This window comes from Pogona vitticeps, chromosome 5 (genome assembly GCF_051106095.1).
Source record: "Pogona vitticeps strain Pit_001003342236 chromosome 5, PviZW2.1, whole genome shotgun sequence".
In the NCBI taxonomy this organism is placed as follows: Eukaryota; Metazoa; Chordata; class Lepidosauria; order Squamata; family Agamidae; genus Pogona; species Pogona vitticeps.
In genome coordinates, this window is record NC_135787.1 from 144,057,594 (window position 1) to 144,082,956 (window position 25,363).

Consider the following 25,363-nt stretch of genomic DNA (forward strand, 5'->3'; position numbering starts at 1 on the left):
TTCCTTGAAGATTCCATATATATTTGGGTCAGCTGAGCAATTAACCCTACAGTTGTTCATAAGACACATGTGAGAAACATAAGGCTCTCCAGATTTTGTTGAATTGGCACTCATATCAGTAGTGAAAAATTAGGGCATTGTACTGTAACTGTACAAAATCTGGAAGCCCTGATGTCCCTCATCCCTTACGGAAAGTAGCAAGTCATGTGAGCGAGCAGCAAATGCCAGGAGTTCCTGCCACAATGCTTTATCATGGTTCAGAAAGTCAGTTGTAGAGAAGCCATAGGTGTTTCTCCTAGATATACAAGACCAGGAGATATACTGCAGATATACTGCACTGTTATAATATGCTGCACTATAATATAGTATTTCCACACAGACAGACCAGGATAGTGATCAAGACAAAGTCTGATAATAGGGATGCAGACAGGGGAGGTTAAGTCAGAAAAGGCAGGGAGGCAAAGAAATAGAGGAAAGAAAAGAAGATCTAGAAACACAGAGATTCCAAAAGGAGGGGAGAGCAATGAAGGAGACATAAGGCAGTAGGAAAGTGGTTGGATAACAAAAGTAGAATCTGAGCATACAGGAGGCATATAACAGATCTTGAATGTTTCCCATATGTCACTGAATTCTCTCTCTCTCTCTCTCTCTCTCTCTCTCTCTCTCTCTCTCTCACACACACACACACACACACACACACACACACACACACACACACATTTAGTAAAGTTTATAAAACAGGTCAACTTTAAACCCTTATTTATGAAACTTCAGTTAAAAACACATGAAACTACATTAAAATGCAATTAAACACATAACTATATTAAACAGACCACTAGAATAAAGTAAGTTTAAATAATTAAAATACATACAAAAAAAGAATAAAAGTTGAACATCCCTTGCAAAAAGCTCCTTTCTCAATAGCCAATTATGTCGCCTAAAGCCTGCTTGAAGAGAAACAGAGGGGGTTGTAACCTGTGGAAAGGAACTCAATGGCTAGGGAGCAGCTGTTGTGTCCTTACCACGTCCTTCTGTGACAGTGGTAGAGTGGAGGGGGAAAAATCCCTCTTTCCAAGATCCTAAAACCTGGGGAACTTATAAGGGAGATGCAGTTCTTCAGAGAAACAGGACCCAAACTGTACATGGCTTCATAGGTCATAATTATCTAAATGGCCAGGACATCAGACAGGAAACTACTAGTACCACATTCTGAGCTTACTTCTCCAGGAAGCAAAGAAGTCGCATCCCAGAGCGATGACCAAGAAAGATGCAAGCTTTGATGGTACTGAATGCTTCTGAGGAATCCAGCATAATTAATAGGAACACCCAACCACACCCACCAAGTTCTGGGTACAGGTCATCCACCAACACAATCAAAGTTGTCTTGGTCCTCTAACTAGGCCTGAAGCCAGACTGGGATAGAATTAAAATGTTATCACATAAATTCTATGTTTTTTAAAAAGAATTTTGAATCACAACTACACCTAACTAAATCAGAACTTACAACCTAAATGCAAGGGCGTTCACGAGTGGAACTGCACAGTAATGATTATGTGTAACACTGAATATTGTGCATAATATTTTACAAAAATAGCAATACTTCAATGTGTTATAAGGTATATCTGTCTATTGTGAGAATAAATTTGTATGCAGGCTTCACCAACCCCACATTAACTTCATTAGATTACACCACTATTTGCTGGTTAATTGTCATACAATCAAAAACCTTTTTAATGAAGTGGATAACTTTTATCCCCCTCAAACCAAAATGAGCTCATTTAATTTTGTTAGTTATTGTAATATTGAGAAATCCACCTTTTCCAGTAAAAGGAGATATTTTTCCAGCTGAAGGTAGCCATTATTAAATCCATTTTTCGCAGTTAAAGAAGGCCTTTTCCACGGAGTCCCTTCTTCTTGTGATCATCTGTATTTTGTTTGTTCCTCCGTCTGTCTCACATCTCCCAAGGCTTCCATGTGATACACAAGATTGCACAGGAATCAGAAAGTAGAAGTAGTGACAGAAGTAGAAAGTTTTTACTTACAGAAAACCTCCCTGGCTGGTGACATCACCCACAGGCACAGGATTTCAGCTGGAGAATTTTTGTGCATTTCTCTTTTCATTTTTCAGGGGCGTTTTGGCAAAAAATTAGTGAAAGTGCTTTTTGTGCAAAAACCTTGTGTTGACGGCAAAAAACCCTTTTATTGCACACGAAACAGTCTTTTGTGCAAAAGCCAAGGGCGTCTGTACAAAAGGTTTTCTACTAATGATGATGATGAAGTGGAGTAGGGATCTTCAAAGTTTGACCTGCAGGCCACATTGGCCTGCCTTGCCTTTTTATCAGGCCTGTGTGCATATTGGAGGGCGGGCGGGAGTGTGTGCATGCATGTGTGCGTGTTCTCTCGGACCTCGAAAATGTGGAAAATATATGGGGCCCTCACAGTGAAAGGTTTGGAGACCCATGATGTGGACAAATGTGGAATGCTATCTTTCTACTCTCATGTGGAGTTAAAAAAATCTTGCAATAGCTAGCAGTTTTTCAGTGCAGTATATCAACTTGTTCAGATACCCTTTCTTCTCAAGCATAAAAAAAACACCCTTGCAAATAATCGTTGCATTCTGAATTCTCTTTCACACCCACACCCCACTAATTCATATTGCATCAAAAACAACAAAGACTCTTTTGACAACTTAAAGACCAGCAAGTTATTAGCCTTTAAGGTGCCCCAAGACTCACTGTTATTTTTTTTCTGAAATAGGTAATAGACTATAGAAGCGATCATTTTGGATAATTCAGCTCTAGTGATACATGACTAGCTGTGCCCAAATTGAGATATAAATGTATCATCTGTGGCTGTGATAAGACAATGAATTATCCTTCCTGATCTGCTGTGATTTTTAAGGAAGCAACGGCAATAATCAGCAGAAACAGCTGTGCTTCTTCACTGGAAGCAAGCAAGACCCCTTCAGGTAGAGGCTCTGGACCTATTCATTGGTGCTGTTTTCCTTATATTAATGTCAGCCAGGGTCTCTTCTGCAATTGTTCTCCATTGGAGGAAAGGGAATTGGATAGTTTGTATCATTACAGAAACTGTGTCATGCAACTTTAATTGTATGTAGCCATAGGCCATCACAATGAAACACAGTAAAACACAGGGAAATCAAACGACAAAAGTGAGAATAATATTAAAAAGAACAATTTAAACAGAGACCTCAAAAACATTCTGGTAGATTTGTACCAAAAAAAAAAGAAAGAAAGAAAAAGAAAAAGAAAGAAAGAAAAAAGAAAAGAATGAAAAGGAAGATAAGATTTTAAAAATAGGATTCGGAACAGGGCTCTAAATTACACTGAAAATTTCATTGTCACAAAAAAGTGGTGCAGTTTCTTGCTGCCACAGCAAACAGAGCAACAATATATACAGTATGACAAAACACTGATTATCATCCAGGAGTTCTACTGTTATGTCCTGGAGCAATTTGTTAGCATATTGGGCAAAGTTACCAAAGAGGAATTTTATCCCTGGTTCATATATAAGGGTAATGCAGCAGGTAGCGCACAAATTCCTCACCCTGGCTATTGCCAAAAACACAAATTCATTGTGAGAGAGGAAGACTGGAATATCTCCCTTCTAGATAAGGAGTTGGTGTAACATGGAATCTCAATTCAGTAAAAGTCCTGCGAAACTTGGAGTAGGTTGACGCTTTAAGACCCTTTGCCCTGTAGTGGTTTCTTTAGACATTTGCAAATTAAGATGAAAAATGAGTTATTAATAAACTCCTCTACCTTCACCCCCCCCCCCCCCAGTTTTTCAAAGCTGGCACATGCCTATCTAATATCACATTCCCTTTGCAGATATTGTAATTCCTTGCCTAATTTTGGCAAAGCTATGCCCAGCCTCCTAATCTCAGTTGCTTAAGCCAGTATTGTTTGGCAAATTGTTCATCTTTGGCTATTATTTTTATTCAGTCTTAGCAATGATGGAACCCAATGATGGTGTAGTGAATAGAATAAAGGACTAGGACCAAGGAAACCTGGATTTGAATTCCTGCTCAGACATGGAAACTCTCTGGGGGTGAGGAACTGAAAACCACTCCTTCAATATTTCACATGTTGAAAGACTTCTTAGGGTAGCTATAAATCAGTTTTGCCTTGATGGCATACAACAACAAAAGCAGCAGGAGCGATGGAGGGTAATCCTAATTCAACTCTAAGAATGATAGCTGGTGTACCAGGGGAAGTCCAAGAATATGTCCCACAAATTTATTGTGCAAATTCTCAAAAGTTAATTGGGCTAATTCAGCTCCTTCACCCTCGATTTCTGTCCCATATAAAAATTACAGTATTAGTTTTAAATATTTTGAGCATGGGGCTAACTAGCTGGCCAGAAACTATGTGTAGGAATGTTTTTATCATCTGTGCCATTTCCTATAAAGCAGGGCTGGAATGGTAATCATTTTGTCACCTCACTCACAGGTAGAAAAATGGAGATGGATAAAGTTGTAAAAGGACCAAAATTCAGAGCCAGCAGAATGCTCCCTGTGGTGGTTAACATTTTTTTTCCCAAGCAGAAACTGCTGTAGAACAATATTACTGATGATGTACCATCACTTCATTTTTCAATGAAAAGGAAACAGATTTTTTTTTTTTTGGTTAAGAGAAATAATAGTTGAAAAGAAGTGATGCTGTTTATATAACAAGATGTATTCAAAAGTTTATATTCACATCAACTCCGTGCTTTTCCTCTACACAATAGGCTAAATGCAAGGGAAATGACAGCAGACATAAACACAAGAGACTGATGAATTCTCACATCAGGACATTATGAGCATGCATTAAAGGCATTCTAAGACTGTATAGTAGAATACCCTCAAATCTCATGGTTCTGTGAATTCATTCATTCCATGTTTTCTCTGTACTAATGCAACTTACCTGCGCCCTTAGATTTCTATGCGGGCTAGAGATTGCCTAGGCTTCCATCACAGAAAATGTGGCACAGAAAACAAATCGTTCACTAAATCTAACAAATATCACCATACTTGAAAGAATGACAAAATTTCCATTATAGATGGAAACATAAAGGTATTACTCATCCTACTTAACTGAACTGAGGTGAAGACCTGTTGCCCACCAAATCACAATATTCACCAAAGAAAGTAATCCAAACTCTTTTAGAGTCAGTGTGGGTGAAATTCTGAACATAGCTAAAGAATATAGAGGGTGTGGTGGGTAACACACTTGTATATGGAAGGGAATGGAGGAAACAATAGAAAGATGCACAACAGTCAGTAGTGTAATCATGCCAGGCTTCACTGGCACAAAACCCTGAGACTTTCTGATTAATAGGGACCACAATATCATCTGTCACCCCTCTCTGCTTCTTTGTTCCCTCTGCATTTAGCTTTAGCCATCATATTGCCAAGAGAGGGGGGGGAAAGGGATTTCTTCAAGAACATCTCTGTTATCTCTTGAGATTGGCTTGGTCTTGAATGAGCAATTAAGAGTCAACAGCCTTACAAAAGACCCACTCCCCATTTACTGACCAATCTAACTGTCTGCATTATTTTGGGGAGCAGGTTGGCTAAAGAGACTATCACCATGAACACTGGCTCTTCAAATGTTTGCTCCATATTTTCACTTTGACTTAAGAAGGAGGAGAAAACTAAGACCATATCAGTATTTAATGAATGAGACGGAAAGGGGGACTTTTGGTTGCCAGACAGAACCTTTTGCAGAACATTCCAGAGGAAGAACTACATAGGACAGATGTGGACAACTTATAGGCCTCGAGATGGAGTTGTATTCCAACTCTAGCCAGCACGACCTGTGCTAAGGAATGACAGGAGCTGGAGTACCACACTCCTGTATGGTTCCTCACAAATGAAAAGGATAGTGACAAGAAAAGCAGATAGGGCCAAGCATCATTCCAACAGGCATGTACATTTTATTATGGTGATCTTTAGCAAGGACAAGATCTTCACCGGGAAGGAGACTGGAATAAGTTTTTTAATAAGGTGAAATGACCTGAATATAATCTCTCTTTTGTCTCAGAAAACATTTACTTGATGTATCATTACTATGAAACAAAACTGCAGACGATTCTATACTTACTTCTAACAGAACAGCAGATCTCAGATACAAAAGTAAAAAATTCACATGGCTTGTTCACTTAAAACCATGTTTTGCCAACCATGCTTGGCAAACATGTATCCTCTTGCAGATCTGTACCAAATAAAACATTCTATGCAAGATGAAAATTAGGTTGTTTCCAACTACTAAAACAATAACACCACTACACATTATTGAACTTTGCTGAACACAAAGCAGAAAAGAACTAAAATATTCAGTCCACACATTCAGAATAAGGGCTGATTAAACAATATTGACAAAGGGATATATTCAGTAGCATTGACCAGACTAAAGAACATTCACATAAAGCTGCGCATGCTGGGTTTGTGTGGCTTTTTTAGTCTGTTCAAGGCCGTTGCCCAAACATCTTGCCAGTACTACAGGAAATTAATGAGTCTCATTGAAGTGAACAGGGCTTACTTCTGGGCAACATGTTAGATCGGGACTTCCATCTTACCACAGGCATAAGTGTCTTTGAACAAATAAAAACCCACAGAGAGACGCCACAGGGTAGGGAGAGAAAGAGAGCAAGAGAGAAGTAATGGAAAGGGAGAGGGGAGGCAGAGAGAGAAAGAGAGAGAAGATACAGAAAAGAAAAGAAACAGTGAAAAGGAGAAAAGGGAGAGGGAGAAGCCACAGAGGGAATAAGTATTAAGTATTACTTGGTCCTTACTTCTGCCAGTACATCACATTGATTGAATGACAACAGCAAAAGAGATCTAAACTTTTGAGTCTTTATGCCATTAAAGGGCCAAGCACAGTTTTAAAAAGACATTGAGGCATCTCATGAAAAGCCATCTGGACACCCAGTTTGACAATAGCTATGTTTGATGGAGAGGGTGCTTGAAAATACCTGGGGAAGTAGTGATATCCAGATACCTCTCTGGAATATGGTAAAAGGAGGGGGAGAAACTGAGGAAAGAAAGGGCGATAAAAAAATTTAAAATGGCAAATTACGTACTAGTATATCTTGGATTATTTTGGAAAAGGGAGAAAGTGAGGGGAGAGCAGAATAAAGGGAGAAGAAGAGGAGGACAATAAGAGAAAGAAAATGGAAAGGTGGGGAAATTTGTTCTTTTATTTTTTATTTCTCTTTTGCTTTTGCCTACAAAGATGAACACAGCTACATCTTCTAAGACGACATTTACTATCTTCCTGATCAGCAGAAAGGCTGTTTCCTACTTCTTTTCCTGCTTTATAACCTTGAAGACATCTAAGGGAGCTTTATGGTCCTAACAGTCATTAATACTACCTCTGCAAAAGAAACTGAATTTTTACCACCATGTTGCAAATTTTGGGGAGAATAACCAAAAGCTTTGACAGCTTTCATGTTGTTTCTCTCTAATTCACTCCCCTTTCTGTAACACCTTCATAATCTCTTCTCTTCCCCCCCCTTCCTGTAATATATATATCCACATCCAATAAGATTGAAACTGGGATAAAAGAGGCTACAGGTGGGAGAGTAAAACAAAGAAAAATCTTCATTTGTTAAAAAACAAATCGGGATAATGACTGGAAGTGGTATAGTTCATCCCCTCCCTCAAAAGGCTTACAGAAAAGAGAGGTCTGGAAACAGGCAGATTCTTTTTGTCAGACATCTGGACTGGTGCCTGGAGAGAGCTTTCACAAAAGTTAAGGAATAGAGGCTGCCTACCCCAAGGAGAAGGGACACGTGACAACGGAAACTGTCTTCGGACAAACGCTGGCTCTATGGCTTGGAAACGGGGATGAGCACCGCCTCCTAGAGTCGAACACGACTGGACAAAAATTGTCAAGGGGAACCTTTACCTTTACCCCAAGGAGAGGACAGTGGAATAGCTATGTTGTCTGCATACAGTGGAGCAGGCAGGGTAACTGTGGCCCTCCAGATGTTCTGGGAACACAGCTCCCATAATACCTCATTTTTAGCTTTGCTGGCCATGTGTAATGGGAACTGATGGGTACAGTTGCCCACCTCTGCAGAAGGAACTGAGCAGCACATTAGCATTACTGAGGCCTTAGTGTTACTACCTCTGTGCTTCCTCTTGAGCTAGGCATAATGTAAACAGTAGTGTTGACATGGCTTAGTTTAGGGAACAGTTCTGACTGAAGCATTAATTTGGCTGTCTCCATAGGTGTTGAAGTAACATTTACATTTTCTTGTTACTCTATGAAGAGGTCTGTCCATACTGCCAACAATGTGCCATGTAAATTGATGGCACTACATTTAACAGAGAAACCTATATGTGGGACAGGAAGCAACAGTTACAACTGGATATGAAAACACTGATTGGTTCAAAATTGGGAAAGGAGTATGACAAGGCTGTATATTGTTTCCCTGCTTATTTAACCTATATGCAGAATACATCATGCGAAAGGCCGGACTGGAGGAATCCCAAACTGGAATTAAGATTGCCGGAAGAAATATCAACAACCTCAGATATGCAGATGACACCACTCTGATGACAAAAAGTGAGGAGGAATTAAGGAACGTTGTAATGAGGGTGAAAGAGGAGAGTGCAAAAAACGGTCTAAAGCTCAACATTAAAAAAACTAAGATCATGGCCACTGGTCCCATCACCTCCTGGCAAATAGAAGGGGAACATATGGAGGCAGATTTCACTTTCTTGGGCTCCATGATCACTGCAGATGGTGACAGCAGCCCCGAAATTAAAAGACGCCTGTTTCTTGGGAGGAAAGTGATGACAAACCTCGATAGCATCTTAAAAAGCAGAGACATCACCTTGCCAACAAAAGTCAGAATAGTCAAAGTTATGGTTTTCCCTGTAGTGATGTACGGAAGTGAGAGCTGGACCATAACGAAAGCTGACCGCCGAAGAATTGATGCTTTTGAATTGTGGTGCTGGAGGAGACTCTTGAGAGTCCCCTGGGCTGCAAGGAGAACAAATCTATCAATTCTAAAGGAAATCAACCGTGAGTGCTCACTGGAAAGACAGATCCTAAAGCTGAGGCTCCAATACTTTGGCAATCTCATGAGAAGAGAAGGCTCCCTGGAAAAGACGCTGATGTTGAGAAAGTGTGAAGGCAGGAGGAGAAGGGGACGACAGAGGATGAGATGGTTGGACAGTGTCATCGAAGTGACCAACATGAATTTAACCCAACTCTGGGAGGCAGTGGAAGACAGGAGGGCCTGGTGTGCTCTGGTCCGTGGGGTCATGAAGAGTCGGATACGACTAAACGACTAAACAACAACATTTAACAAAAAAAAAAATCCCTTCACTCTGTAAACATTGTGTTTTAAGTAGCTGCATTCTGTTTTTTTTTAATGAGATTTTCTGTTGTAGGATGCAACAAAGCAACAATCTTCTGGCTCCAGAAAAGCTAACAATTTTATTTCATCTCGTTTTTTGTGAAATGCACCCTTTATCAGGACTACTTCAGCCAAATTAGGAGTCACTAAGGATTATGTTTGTTTTCTTCTCTGATATGAAAAACTCAGGTTAAGAGAGGAGGAACCTTTCCCTGTGAACATAGCATAACATTATCAGTGGTAATAGTAAAAAATATGAATATACCTGACAGGTTAAATGGTGTGTATATTTCTCCCTTCACACTTTTGCTTTGCCATTTCAGTGTCCTAAACAGCCCTTCAAGATATTTTGACACAGAGGGATTGCAGCCACATCCCAGCTGTTCTCCCAACAACCATAATAAGGAGCATGGGATCATCTTCTGAGGAGCTCTGGCATGGATACCTCTATGTGAGGGAAGTTGCTGCTTGGAATTTGAGTGCAGAATATGTAAGAATTTCAATTCTTAAAAAAAACCCTCTAGTTTATTAATGAACTTTCATGACAACAATATCAGCTGTCAAGATGGTCTGAGGGATCGATCACTTCTTCTGCTCAATCCCACTCACAGACATCAAGCAACAGAAAATCCCAGAACCAGACTCTTCCCCCCCCCCATCAGTTAATCCCTTCTCACTTGAACAGAAAATAACTGTCACGGCTATTTTTAGCAAGTTCTTTAGGTATCTATTGCTTGGAAAATATGAATAATCATCAAGTGCTGTGATGAAACTTCTATTCACTGACATTCAGACTGCCCTTTGCTATGTAAATCTTGTCATCCTTCATCCTGCTACTGACATAGGCACAATATTGCAATATTGCATAATGTTGGGCCATTTCCTGGCATTTTGAATAGTAGATACAGAAGCAATATCCTACATTCATAAAGTAAAGTTTTTTGGGGGTGGGTGGGAAGTTTTAATTATAAGCATTGGTCATCCTAACAAATATATCTTGACAAACATCAACCTAAATGGAGACTACAGCCAAGAAAATGGAAGAAGGCTGATACCTGGAAGGGTAAATTTGAAGGACTTAGGAAAAATCCTCAAGTGTATGAAAATGTCCCTGAGATAATTCACGCTGTGATATTCCCAGTTAATATACATGAATACAAAAGCTGAACAATGAAGAAAACTACCAAGGACAAAACAAATGATTCATTTGAAATGTGTTGGAGGAATGTTTATGGATACTATGGACAATCAGCAAGACAAACAACTGTTAGATCAAGTCAAGACTGAACTCTTTCTAGAAGCAAAAATGACTAAACTGATGCTATCATACTTTGGACACATCACACAAAGACTTGTTGAAAAGCACAGTGGTTTAGGTATCAGAGGTTGGGAGTTTGATTCCCCACTTTACCTCCTTGAGAAGGCCTGGAATTGATGGTCCACAGGGTCCCTTCGAGCTCTGTAACTGTAAGATGTTGAGGATTGACAGTTGGAAAAGACAATAATGCTAGGAAAAGTTGAAGATAAGAGAAAAATAGGAAAACCAAACATGAGGTAGATAGATTCAATAAGGGAGCCAAGGTCTTTAGTATGCAACATCTGAGCAGGGCTGTTAACAACAGAGATTTTAAAAATATAATTAATCCTCAGAGTCACCACAACTCATAAGCCACCTGATGTCACATAACACAAGGAGTATTTGGAAGGAAGGCAACAGATGTTATGTGAGCAAACAAGGTCACTTTTTAAAATTTAAACATAATTATCTTTCTAATCTATCTGGAGCAAAAATAGTCCAGGATCAGCATTTCAGTCCCTCTGTGTTCTTTCTCTAGTTCTTCCCCACCCACTAGTACTACACCCACTCACTGCACATACACAGCCCTGCAACATACACAGAACCCCATTCCTTCTGGTTACATATCTGATATTAAGGATAAAATAACGTATTGATACAAATCGCTTTAACTTCACCTTAAATTTAGTTATAGCACATGTACATTAACTCTCAAATATGAATTATATTTACCTTTTCCTATATGATCCATGTTCAGATTTGCCAGAAGTTATAGACAATAGTTAGTGGATTAGAAGCGCACTAGACTAGTGGAGACTAGAATTATGGTGCAACATAACACAGGAAATGTTCAGGGATTGGGATGGTCTGATTCACATTATTTTCAATCAACTTGTAGTTATGTGCCTCAAAGTCAGAACTGACTTATAGCAACCCTAACAGGGCTTTCAAGGTAAGTGAGGTATTTAACCTGTGGCTTTACCAGTTCCAAATCCCAGTGAGCTTCTATGGCTAGGTAGGTACTCAAAACCCAGGCCACTACACCACACTGGGTATCCTTCCATTGATTAAATGACATAGAAGTCCATGAGAATTAGCCTGGAGTTTTCCCCCTCTAATCCATAGTTGGGGCATCTTTTTAGGAATCAAATACATTTGCATAAGTTCAGCAATATGGTTGCTTGAGCTGATGTGGAGAAATGGAATATATTGTATTTATAGACATTCCAGCCAGCCATAGCAGGAGTGAGAGAAACAGGACAGTGGGGAAACTGGATGGCTTTTCAATCATCCACACACCTGGTGCCTCAGTCTGCTTTCATCTTCCTTTGTGGTTCCATCTCTTTCTCTTTCCTTCTTTCCTTCTTTCCTTCTTTCTTTCTTTCCCCTTTCAAAGGGTTGCTAATCTAGTACTAGGGCAGCTAGGCAAAGGGAGAAAAAGAGCAAGAACATGGCAGAGAAAGAGGACATTTATGGCAGATCTCCTCTAACTGTGCCTCCATAGAATCTGGAAAGCCAGAGCAGAGCTATCTCCTGTTTCTCTGCCAAGTCCTTGCTCTCTCTTTTAACTTAACAAACTGAAAATAAGGCTGACATGTAAAGTTCCTCCTATCTCTTGGACAACATTTTTCTCTCTCCCTTTGGCCACCTAGCTGTTTTAGCACTAGGACAATAAGCCTTTAAAAGGAATAAAGAAATACAGAACAGGAAGGAAAAGGGAAACAAGCAAAATCAGGCACCAGGTGTGAGGAGGAGAGGATTCAAATAGTTAAGAAGCTGCAAGCAAGGCTGATTTCTTCCCTTTCTGTGCTACCTCCTGTGTGGTTCACTGAAGCAAATTAACCCAGGAAAAGCCAACTCCCTGAGTGCAATTTCACAATAGAGCCATTCACATTTTTCCTGCTGCGTAACTGCATCATTTCAGTTCAGTTCAACCAATAATTAGACCAGAAAGTTGATTATGCTGATTTCTCGCTACTACTACACAACCCCTTGATCCTATGGACTGGCTTCCATTCCTGCAATGCAATTAGTTTGGTCCTCTGCCCCACTGCCAAATAAACCCTTCCTACCACCAAAATTCTAGTTATGGCTGTTTCAAACTTTGCAGCTTCTTTAACCTATAAAAACCCGTTAGACATTACATAAAGCTATGACAGTAACAGTCCAAAAGTGTCTTCCACACTCACCCAGCATCAGCCACCAATGTTCTTAAACAGGAACTGATTTTACTTATTTTACACAAATTTGACTACACTGGACAACTGTTGTTCTTTGAAATCTAGGTTCAGTGTTAATTTCTCATATTTAAACCCCATGTCTTTCCAAGCATTTGTTGAACCTCACAACCAGCATTTGGTACACGTGAGGTCCAGGGACACAACTCACTCTAATGCATCATAGGAGTTTCAATTACAAGTTACAAATTTCAATTTCAGTTACAAGTTTGAAATTGTAATTTCCACATCCACAACTAACACTCTAGTCATAATTCCACACAGGAATAGTTTTGGATTACATTTCTCTTAGAAGCTGTAGAGAACTGTGCAAGATAATACAAATGAAGCTTACAATTACATTTTAATTTGGAATGTACATCAGCTTAGCTGTTTCCCCTGATGTTGGGAATGAAATAGTAATTAACCTCAGTAGGAGTCAAGTTGAGCTAGTATCAGTATATAAAGAATTGCAGTAGCAAATGTTCAGGTTTTATAGGTCCTTTGTTACCTCAACAATTCAAGCACAACATCCTGCCCTAACAAATCCTCCCCTTCCTATATGTGCAACTTTCTTCACATAAAGTCTAGAAAGGGCTAGATCTTCTTTGTTTTTACTTTAAAATGTGTTTTTAAAGTATTCTAAAATATATATTAATTTTCAATAAGTTGATTTATAATAGAAATGAATTTAGTCTTGAGTATAATAAAATTTCTTGTATTTCAGAGAGGGAGGGGGTATACGCCGAGAGAAGAAACAATGAAATTTTGGAGTGAAAATGGATGGAAAGAAGTGTAATGCTAGTCCTGAGGCTGATGGGTGCACAAGGGTAATTGTATGTTATTGTATTGTTTTGTTTTGTATTTTATATAGTGTTTTTTTGTAGTAGTAGTAGTAGGTATTTTATAATAATTTTTTAAAAAAAATCTTGAAAAGGAAAAGAGAAGGAGGGTGACGTAGTTTTCAAAAGCTGATTTATAATACTTCCATTATGATGACTATGAGGGGCTGCTGATAGGTACTGAGCCTTTCCCATAAAAAATTGAGTAAGTACTACTTCAGCAAACCTTTTTATGCCATAAAAGAAACTTAGAAAGAAACCAATGGTTTTTTAAAAGATTGGTTATGAGAATGAAGTTCTACCATTCAGGTTATGCATGGACTGAGTCTTCGTGTGTTCTGCTAGAAAGACGCTACAAGTCTAACAAGAATTTATAGAAACCGAGAGCACACGGTCCACATATTTCACTATTCTTCATTTAGATATCATTAGTGCTATACTACTATCTTTCTGAGTGTGGAAGACTTAGCAAAACTGTCAGGATTCAAAATGAGTTTCCCATCCTGGGCAGCCTGTGAAATCCAAGGGCATTCACATTTAGAGTTTTCAGTCCTGTAATTCTCTATATTATATGTACATTTCCCCTTGATACCCCCCAATGGAAGGTCACTAACGGGGACAACGTTACTTCTAAGTGACTGCTAAGGGTTATGTGAGGCAGCTCATCAGCAGCCTTTTTTGCTAAAACAAAAGCGGTTGAAAGACTTCTCTTTCCAGAAGCATCTTAATGTGTGCGTCCCTGAAGCTCAAGAACTGTAATGAGTTAAGGTATTATAAAAGGCCTAAAGAAGGCAAAAACAATTGCAACAAAAAGGCACACACCAAACACCACCTCTTCAGTTTGAAAACGAATAAGGAATTTGGCAGGGAGGATTACCCAGCCTCACAAAACTCAGACTCTGATATGGAGTGTGGCTGCATATTGGTGGTTTTTAAATTCTGCCATAGGGTCCAAAATGGTAGGCCAAGTGTCATGAACCAAGTTTACTGAAGAAGCTGAACTGCCATTACCATTTTAGGGTAATGTGTCCGGTAGGTAGGTAGGTAGGTAGGTAGGTAGGTAGGTAGGTAGGTAGGTAGGTAGGTAGGTAGGTAGGTAGGTAGGTAGGTAGGTAGGAAGGAAGGAAGGAAGGAAGGAAGGAAGGAAGGAAGGAAGGAAGGAAGGAAGATCGAGATGAGTTACCGGTAGTTGTTTCAGGCAATTACTGAAATCATCAAGGAAACCCCACAAGTCTCTGTACTAAAGAACAGCAAAATGGAAAGAGTACACAAAAGAGAGCAATCTATTGTAGCTTCTAGCATCTTGTGAAGGCAACAGATAACATCCATTTGCAAAGCAAAATTCTGAACTGTTGGAAAACAGTGCATACTGATCAAGTGAGAAAAGTGTTACACATATCACATACTATCTCACTGAACAGGCTCTTTCTGCTGAGTTTTAAAGAGCATTTTAGCACCTCCAATAACTCTTCTCTCTTCCACTTGGTCCTGTAATAATTGCTGTTCAGCTGTACTCATGCATGTTTCATTTTTACTGAGATACTCTTCCTTTTCCCTTGCACACTTTTCGCCCTCTTATTTTTTTTTCTATTACTTTTCTTCCTATTCAGTTCACCTCTCAATACCAGAGATATGTTCACTGTCACATTCACTTTTATCTAGTAGTCTTGAGGGTCATCTAGGCTGAGCAAGGCTAACATTGGTATTAGAAGGATTAAGCGAAACACTGCAATTTCAAGAGACGTGAGCATGACTCAACATCAGCACCTTATAATAGATACAAAATACAGTCTATGGACATTCAGACATGCAAATAGATAAATACAACTGTATTTCAACATGTGCTTAAAGTGAAAAATAAGCCAAGTTTTCGAAAGGACTACTAACAGTTCATATTGCATGTGAAGTTCAAATAGATGGATTGGTTTCCCCCAGGAAAAGAAATGTCCTGTGCTTGCTTCTTCCCTAGATGCAGCTTTCCATGTGGAGGGAAAAATTTCTATAGAGTAGTATTTATTTGTGGGAGCGCCTACTTGCAATCTGAAATTGTATGGTCCTGAAGCGTATTTTGCTCCTCCTCTGCTCTGAGTAAAGAATATTAATGTATGTGCTTTCTTCACATTTATAAAGGCAATAGGCTGGTTATTCTCCTCTTTGTAAGACCCTGGGAGCGGATGTGGCCCGGCTGCTGCAAGAAGAAAATTTTATGCATGACCTGAACAGGAGCGTAGAGACAGCTGCTTGGACTGTCATCTGGCATGTGGTGCAATATGGCCTAGACGCTGCTGTGTCACACAATCTGTACACCACCTACCAACTTCCTCTGATGTTTGCACAAACTAGGTTAGTGTTTCTTCCCATAATTTCCATTTAACCCCATTTTTCCTCCTCTACATTTTCCTCATGATTTGTAGTTTTCCATACAGTGGGGAAACTTTTGCACAGAGTAGTATTTGATCATATGAGCTGCTCTGTGCAGTGTGAAGTGGTACAACTTAGGCACAGATTGAGCACAGCTACTTCTGAACTGCCAAAAGAGAGAACACACATCAGCAAAGAGGAGGGTGGAAAATGGCTGAAAATTTGCATAATAAATAGAGACACATAAAATATACATGTACAGTACAAATTTCAAAATCACTACATTGTAAATAAAATATAATACCTTTCAGCAAGAAAGAAAGATTGTGACTGGTTGATCCACATGCCTGTTCGCCAGCTATTAAGGTGAAACATGTCAATGGGCAACTTCACATCACCAACTCTTAATTCTTATTATTCTTTATCATTGAACCAGACCTCTACTGTACAGGTTTCTGCCCCCCTGATCTTTAAGAGCTAAAGTTACATTTTAGGACTGCAGCTCCCAGAGTCTCCAAGTCAATATGGCCAGCAGCCAAAATGGCTGTGGGATTCCTGGATTTTTGGTCCAAAAAGTAACTTTTTTTCCAGCTCCAATTCTGATACGGGATTGCCCTCTGTAAAGTAAGACACATGGCCACCTTACAAGGGTTTAACATCTTAGTGAGAACTAGATCAGATATAGCTTTTTGAGCATTTCCTGTTCATCAAAGTCACTTTTGTTTATGAAAAATATCCTCTGGATAATAGAACAGACTGTACTACCTTGCTCACCATTAAGTGCCCATCCCGATTCCTGTGCACAGGTCAGCATAGCCATTTCTGTCTGAACAAAGTCTAAATGCTCGATGGTTGAGTTTGGACATATCAGTGATCTGATATTATCAGCAAGCATATGTGAAGGGAAAGTGAAAATTTATCATAACAACTGATCTTTGTCTCAAAACAACCATGAGTGGGTTAAGATATTATACCAACCCTGTCACAGTGGCGTGCAACAATCTGAGTTTATGTCTGATTTTTAAAAAATATAATAACTGCATTCCAGAAATATACCTCTAAGCTTTCATTTGCTAACCTCAGCTACTTCTCATATTATCTTTCAAAAGAAGGCTTCTCTGTTGGAAAATATATACAAAAGATGACACATTTCTACTCTTAAGATCCTTGATGCCTCATAAGTAGTGGCATCGTGTGTAGATGTCTACTGAGCATTGACTATTAATAGATACTGTCCTGAAAACTCTATGAGACACTTCAGTTCTTCTGCATGGTTTCCATGAATCACACAATTGTGTTTCTATGCCTGCTCTGATGCTGAAATCAAATCGTGTGAGTTCATGCATAACCACTGAAAGAACCACAGGTATAGTTAAACATTTTTTTTCTTCTCCATGGTTTCCACGAATCATGCATTTGGGTTTCAAGAATCAGCGAAGATTCATAAACCCAACTGTACAGTTCATGGATAACCACTCAAAGAACCACAATTGCAAGGAACCAACTTGTTCTTTCTGACATCACGTTATTAATAAAACATCTCTCAAAGAATTCTATTACCTGATGAAGGATCCATCATGCTACTATATGGAACGTGCTCCTTACTGTGTCTATGACACGAAACTATGACAAAGATTCCATTCTGATTAATATCTTGATCATAGCATGCCCCCCTTGCCTCTCAGCTAATGTTGCTCTTAACTGCTACGAGAATGGTGGGCTCTAAGCAGTCACATTTATAAGGTATACATGCCCTCTTCCCTTCAAGCATATTGAGCATGCTCAAGCATGAGTACTGAAGAATAAAAGTAGCTCCCTCAGACTCCTTGCCCACACCACATTTCTGTGGTCAATTGCTTCAGTTAAATGGGCAAGGGAAAAATATTTAGTTCAATTGAGCCAGTGTCATCAGGGAGTAACAGTAACCCAAACTAGAATAATGTACACACTCATATATGTTCCTCTTCTACTACTCCAGGCTACAGAGACAGTCTTTCTGTTTAAGGTTCTCTGTGTATTTTATTAAATGATCGTACCAGATTGCTTTCCAAAATTCAAAGCAATCAGTAGATGTTATTCTATCCTACATGCACAGGATCCAGCATTACATTAGGACTGGGAATTAGAATAAGGCAGCAATTCTTTTACCCACTAATCTAGAAGTAAGCCGTATCAAATTCAATGGGGCTTACATCTGAGTAGATATTTCTCTCTATGATTATCAATAACGTATAAATATCTGATTCATAGTTTCCCCCTTTTTAATATCAAGTTCAAAATAATGTTCCCAGCTAGCAATGAGGTGGCTTTCTTTCTGCAGAGGAAGCTAGGCCCAGTCAGGCCACAAAGCCGTCTGCCTCAGACCTTTTCCCCAAGTGGGCTACTTTTATGGTGTAAAGGGTTGGAGAAGCCGATTTGATGTAAGAGAAACAAAAGAAGGTATCTTCTACACTTCCCCCCATATTTTTATGCTCCATTATCTTAATTTGAAACTTTATCTTTTGGCTAAATGCTTTTAAATATTAAAACTGAGACACTTCATATTCTATATGGTGGGTTCTATGTTGGATTCTGTGCTTGCAAATACAGTGGTGATTCGCAAGACGATTGCCTTGCAGGATGATTAATCCGCAAGATGATTGGTTTTTGCGATCGCTGTTGTGCTTCGCAAGACAATGTTTTCTATGGACAATTTTCACAAGACAATGATTTTTCCCCATCGGAACGCAATAAATAGATTTCAATGCATTCCAATGGGGAACCGCATTCCGCAAGACGATGTTTTCTATGGATGATTTTCGCAAGACGATTTTTCCATTGGAACGTATTAAATAGATTTCAATGCATTCCAATGGGGAACCGCGTTTCACAATACGATGTTTTCACAAGGCAGCGTTTTTCGCGGAACAAATTAACATCATCTTGCAAGGCACCACTGAATACACATTTCTGGTGATAGATATTAAAAAGTACACCCATCTTCTACCTAAGACTATTAGGCCTATGTTCTAGTATTTTCTAGTATATCAATTGGAACAATTATTCTGTTTTATCTGGGTGTTTCTCCTTTAGTGTATTCTCCTTCATGTATTTAATGAAGCTTTCACATCTCATTCTCATGCATATGATGCTCCTTCCTGGCACTGATAGTAGAGGTAATGCCTGAAAATGACTTTAAGCAGATCTACAATGGAAAATTAATTTAGAAAAGTCAATGATTTAATAGATTTCCAGCAGTACAAAGGTCGCAGGGGTTTATAGGCATAACAAAGAATTTAGATGTCATGCGATTATGTTCCTTTCCCACATTCTTAGATCACAGAGGGGCTCCATTTTACAAACAAAAATATATAAAAAACATTTGTTTCATTGTCATTAAAAGGAGCATCTATACTAAATGTAGCTACAGCCAACAGATACAAGCAAGAGCAACACTCCATTGACTCTTATACAGTTGTAACTATATATCCCAATTTCCTAGTCAACAATAGTCATGTAAATCATATGGTTCCAGAGCTGGCTAAAATTGCAGAAAAAAGAAATAATGGCAGATCACACTTCTAGGTCACTTAGCAGTATCTAGATAAACTTGCATCTACTGAAGTACATTTTGTTTATTAAACCACTATTTCCAATCTTGGAAACAGAAGCATATCTAATCTTGGGTGTATACATTGTATCTTAAGTCATCTTGTAGTGTTACCATCTGTCACTGATTGCAAAAGCATTTCCAACATTGCTATTCTGTGATATTTTGAAAAACATGTCTACTAGCTATCTTGAAATTAGTGTGAAAATTGGGAGGTTAGAGCTTTTGAAGAAGATACTATCATTTGATTCTGAATGGACAGTGAGCAATTGTTTCAAGACATTGCTACTTACACTCTTCCTTAACGCCATTCCTTACCGTTGCTTTTTATTAAAATGTGATCTTCAAGAACTTAGTAGAGAGAAACCTCACTTGATTACCTTACTTGATTAGAAAGTTGAAGAAGGATAAAAGTAACATAAGTTGCCATTTTAATTGTTTTCACATTCTGCAGGACTGTACAGATGAGTTTATGTCTACTTAAGTATTTAGTTTTATTGTCTGAAACCAGTATGACATCCTTCCTTAAAAAGTAAGGAGTGGATTAGGTATGCAAAGAAATAAAACCTGGATGAAACCACTGATTTCAATATCAGACTCAGCTTATATGAACAATTCCACTTCTGCAAAATTATTTGAAAAGTGTACTGCACATTCCAAAACAGAGATACCATAAACCCAAGAAATGACCATAAAAGTGAAGATATTAGCAATATAATTAACCTAATCAGGAACTTAAATTTTTGTTTATAGGTGCAACAATGTCAGAAGATCCTAGCATGGCACATTTGTAACTTAACTCTCTCTCTCTCTCTCTCTCTCTCTCTCTCACACACACACACACACACACACACACACACACACACACACACACACACACACACACACACTTGGAAAAGGAGATATATCAAGCACTTAGAGTAGATTACAGCTACCTTACTTAATACACAATTTGTTTAGTGCATTTGAAAGACTTATGAACTGTATTGTATATTTTGTACAACATTAAACCTCCAAATTAAAAAGCAGAATAGAAACAATTCATTGCAAAGATTTCAGACCACTCAAATTAATGATACCGTCTTATATATTTGTTCATGCATGACTGCTTATTCTGTCAACATCATCAGTTTAAAGTATGGCATGATGAACTCAGCAATGCCTGTGTGTCAGCTCTCCTACCCATTGTTCCCTTAGGCATTTCTGGGCACTTCCAATGCACTGGGATAGGTACAAGACAAAGCATGAGCTCAGAAAACTGACAGGCACAGATAATATTATAAGTACACACTGTGTTTTTAAATATTGGGGGTTCACAGTTCCCAAACACACTTTTAGTTGCTTTTAAAAAAAAATTGCAGCTGCAGACACTAGCAGACAAAATTAACAGAAAAATCAGTTAATCTTTCTACAATTTAATGAACATATAGCATCAAAGAAAATAAACCTGAGGTATTTTCTGCTGGAAAGAATTCAGTGAAACAGGGTTGGCTTACAAATTCATCAACCTTTATATTTTAATTTCAACTGCCATTTATCCACAACAGATTGCCTTTTACATTGTGCCTTAAAACCGTAGTGCTGTGTGTGTATAGAGGAAGGGAGAGAGAGGGAAAAGAGAGAGAACTCTACGCCAAGGCACACACGTGCATTATTACAAAAGATCTGCAATATCAGTTTACAGCATAAAGTGCTTTAATAAAAGGCTTGCAACAATAGAAATCAATTAACTGCCCCTGAAATATTAACCATGCCTTTGGGTTGTGCCATTCTTTAATCCAAGAATATCTTAACAGTGTAAAAATAAAATATCTCTCCGCATCTATTTGGCAAAATAGATAATGCTTCCAAAATGCTTTAATACCTGCAAGAGGTACAAGAGTATTTTGGTGAGTATTCTCCATTCCATGTTAGTTCCAGTGAACATTTGTCACAACAAGAAAAGAAAAAAAATTAACACACATTCATACAGTGCTTACTTGGAAAGTGTTCTGAGGCATAGTAATAGACATCCTCATAGCCCTCGTGATAATCCTCCTCCGGCCGGTACTTTTTGCCTTTTCTTCTCCTTGATCGTCTAATCTGCTTCACAAAGCCCAAGAAACGGTCCATCTCATGCAGCCCACAATATCAGGTCCTTCTACCCTTTGCTGGTGTTGCCCAACAGCTGCACTTCACTAAAAGCAGTGTGAGCATGAATGGGCAGCAAATATATAAAGAGAACTGGCCCTTCTGACCAGCCAGCTTGGTACCATTCAAAATCAGTTTCAGCTCTGACAATAAAAGACGCTGCTTTACCTTTACCAGCCCCTGAATTAAAAGAATTGAAGAGATTATTTCAATCAAAAACCAATATTTTGAAAGAGAGAATTGTAAGCTAAAAGGATATACTCTTCACGTTAAGCATACTTTAATGAACAAAGCAAAGTTCAAAAGATGTGCATAACAGCAAGAGGAGTCCCAGCACTAGAATTTCACAATTCTCTGTCTCCATCATTTGAAGAGGGGCCAGAGGGGCGGAGATAAACAGTGCTCAATGGACTAAACCACATCTGAAAGCATAAGATGTTTTCTGCAGCCTAGTAATAACAAGCTAGTTATTTCCAGTTGTACAGTTTCAAAACAAGTGTGATTCTTTTCCTTCTCTTCTTTCCCTTGGTTTGCAGAATGATAATGAATGTAGACATAATTTTGGTTATCATACAATGCAGTCTGAACCAGCAGCAAAGTGGTTTAGCCCATATACACAGACCACTCACTCGCAAGCGTGTACTGAATGTGTTAATTGGAGCAGCAGGGAGAAAGCTTGGCAGCTGCTTTTAAATGACACATTTACCCATTGGGCACTGATACATTTTCAGTCATAATCCGAACTAAATATTACAATACACAGAAGGACCTCTTATAGATTCTGCAATGATGCAACAACAAACAAATACAAGGATATACATTTTAAACATAGCTTGTCACAGTATCTGAGCTAGTAATCTCAAAACCCTTCTCTGCATTTTTAAACTTAAGAAAGCATGTGAGTGAGTTCCACATGTTATTGTTTGATATCACTTCCAGAGCCTGAAAGAATTTTCACTGTTTTCTACTTGCATGCCATTTCACAAGTACTCATTAAGATAAGAAAGGAATTTCTAACAAAGTTAGAACCTGTTTTACAAAAAAATAAAAATAAAAAAGGGGAAGGACATGTTGATTTAAACATAGTCAGAAGAGACTAAAAATGATCCTGCAACACTCTGCCCAGTAAAATTAGGAAAATAAGTAATCATTTATCATTAAGTTACGGAATGAGAGGTCATTAAATTCAATATGGATTAAAGAAGTACTTCACATATCACCAATTAAACTATGAAATTTGCTACAAGATGACTTGATCCCCAGCAATCTGGACGGCTTTAAAAAGGGGATCAGGTAAATTCATGAAGTATGCAAGTTGCCAATGGCAACAAGTCATAACTGTATATTGCCTTTGAACTAGGAATGGGCAGATATTTCAATTTCTTCTGTAGTCCAAATTTCGATTAAAACACACTGAGATAAAATTCTCCTCTATTTTTAATGGATGGATGAATTTGTCGGTTTCACTTTCCATGTTGCAAATTTTGATAACCTCTGATCAAAAACACCCACATGAAGGGGCTATTATGCCCATGCCCTGCTTGTGAGACTCCCATATGCATTGGGTTGTCACTGTGGGGACACATTAGACTAGATGGGCCTTTGGTCTGATCCAGCTTGTCTCTTCTCATGTTCTTAGTACACTGGCACTACCAAAGAGGTCCAAATGAGGGCAGTAAATGGCTACCAATGCAAAGTGGTATGGGGAGGGTTTCTTCTGGGTCTTTTCTCATAGCCAAGTAAAGGCAGTAAAGAAAGGAGCAATACTGGTATTGTTGTGAAAGAAATGGCTGGGTAATGAACAGAAGTACCTTGCACATAGTAGTGACATCATATTGCCCATACACAGTGACCCGACCATTCAATGACACGTGCCACCTTTTCCTGCATTACAGCAACAGCCATCAATGTGTCATGAGTGCAGCCGAAGATCCAGAACCTGAAGGGGTAACTGTAGCTGAGGAGAATGCTAAGCAATCAGAAATGCATTGAAATAACAAACACCTGAATCGCCTCCAGATTCTCCTCCCCCAGTAGACAGGCTGAGGGCCAGGCTTCGGGGAAGACTTATGACAAAAAGGTCAGAGGATCGCTTGAAGGCTGCCTGCAGAAACATCTGATCAACTAGCCCTGAGTTCTGACAGGATGAAAAGGCTTCCAGAAGTTCAAGGGCTGTTTTACTATATAAACAGCTCTCAGATGCCTGAAAATCTGTGGAAGCAACAAGTTAAACCTCTGGCTTGCATCCATGCTCCTGACCACCTTGAACCTTGTTCCCTGGACCCTTGGCTTTGGATACTGACCCTGGACTATGTTGTGCATTTTGGCTTTGGACTCTGACCCTGGACTATGTTGTATGAGTTAGCTTTGGTATTTGGATATTGGCTCTGCATCCCCTGAATTCCTGACATAGGACTGGCTTATCGGACTCTGCTGTTGTAACCCCTGGGAACATGACACAATGTGAATTTGATTCCCCCTTGGTGGCTGCTTAAAAGAGGCAGCCATTTATTGTGTTTTTCCCACTACATTTGTCACCACTCCATATCAGCAAAATTCATACTGGGCTGCTCTCTACTATATGTGTAGAAGTCACTTGTTTAGTGCAATCCTAACTAACCAAGATGGCTGAGGGGCAGTAGTCTAACACTAGGCCAGTTGAAAATGTGCTACTCCTAAATCCCTACCACCCTAGGGGTGTCAACAGTCACTTAGGACTACATCACCCTGGCCTAGGGCCAAGATACTGGCTGTGTCCCTGGCCTTGAGGAGTTCTAGATCTGACATAACCTGATTCTCCCCCCATTTTGCCTGTTGTCCACCCTTCCATTTTCAATGCTTCTGCTGACAGATCTTAACCAAAAGAATAATTCAGCACCCTCAGCTGACACATCTCTGAGATCTGTCTCCAGAAATGGGTTCTGCCAGAACAAGGGCATTTCTGTTGTCATGACACTTCTGTCTGTTCTAAATCTCTAACACCTGGCACATCTTTGATTTAGGCTTGCACTGTTAGCCTTCCTGTAAAAATAAAATAAAATAATAGCATCATAATTGACCACTAAAATCAGTCAAGCTTTAACTTATGACAAAATGGAAGCTCCAGTGATTCATCCTTTCCCAAAAACTTCAGGACTGAGAGGCAAAAATCACAGTTAACAGAATCTTAATCATTAATCACTAGCTGTGGACAGAATTTGAATCAGAGGGATCAGCCCAGTTTCTGCTTTCAGTTCCAGGACCTAGCCCCACAACCTATGTAGCTGGATATTGAAGCCTTTTCTTTGGTATTTCCTGCTGTCACATTGTACTAGCATCTTTTCTCCATCACTGCTCCTCCTCATACAGGAATATAGCTCAGAATCTTCCTAACTTGCAAGGATCATTTGCTTACTAAAAATAGAAAAGAAATTCAGAATACAAGCTTACTTGGAAATCATGCCCCATATAAAGAGAACACATATGTGCAGAACACGACTATGAAAAGGCAGCAGAGAGCAAGGAGGGATGGCCAGAGGCATAAGCAGAATCTCCAAAGACTGTTTTTGTGGAA

General features: G+C 39.1%; 1 protein-coding gene across 13 annotated transcripts in view; it reads right to left on the reverse strand.

Annotated features, from left to right (window-relative positions):
* GRIP1 (glutamate receptor interacting protein 1) overlaps window positions 1-25,363 on the reverse strand; it is a 377,681-nt gene that overhangs the window by 225,463 nt on the left and 126,855 nt on the right. For 12 of the 13 annotated variants that reach the window (XM_073000408.2, XM_073000406.2, XM_078376902.1 and 9 more), the window contains exon 1: window positions 21,660-23,832. The exons of the other annotated variant lie outside the window; for it this stretch is intronic. In XM_073000408.2, the coding sequence (XP_072856509.2) occupies window positions 21,660-21,792 (133 nt within the window). In that variant the 5' untranslated portion in view covers window positions 21,793-23,832. Of the gene's footprint in view, window positions 1-21,659; window positions 23,833-25,363 lie in introns of those variants that run through there. 13 annotated transcript variants of the gene reach the window in all.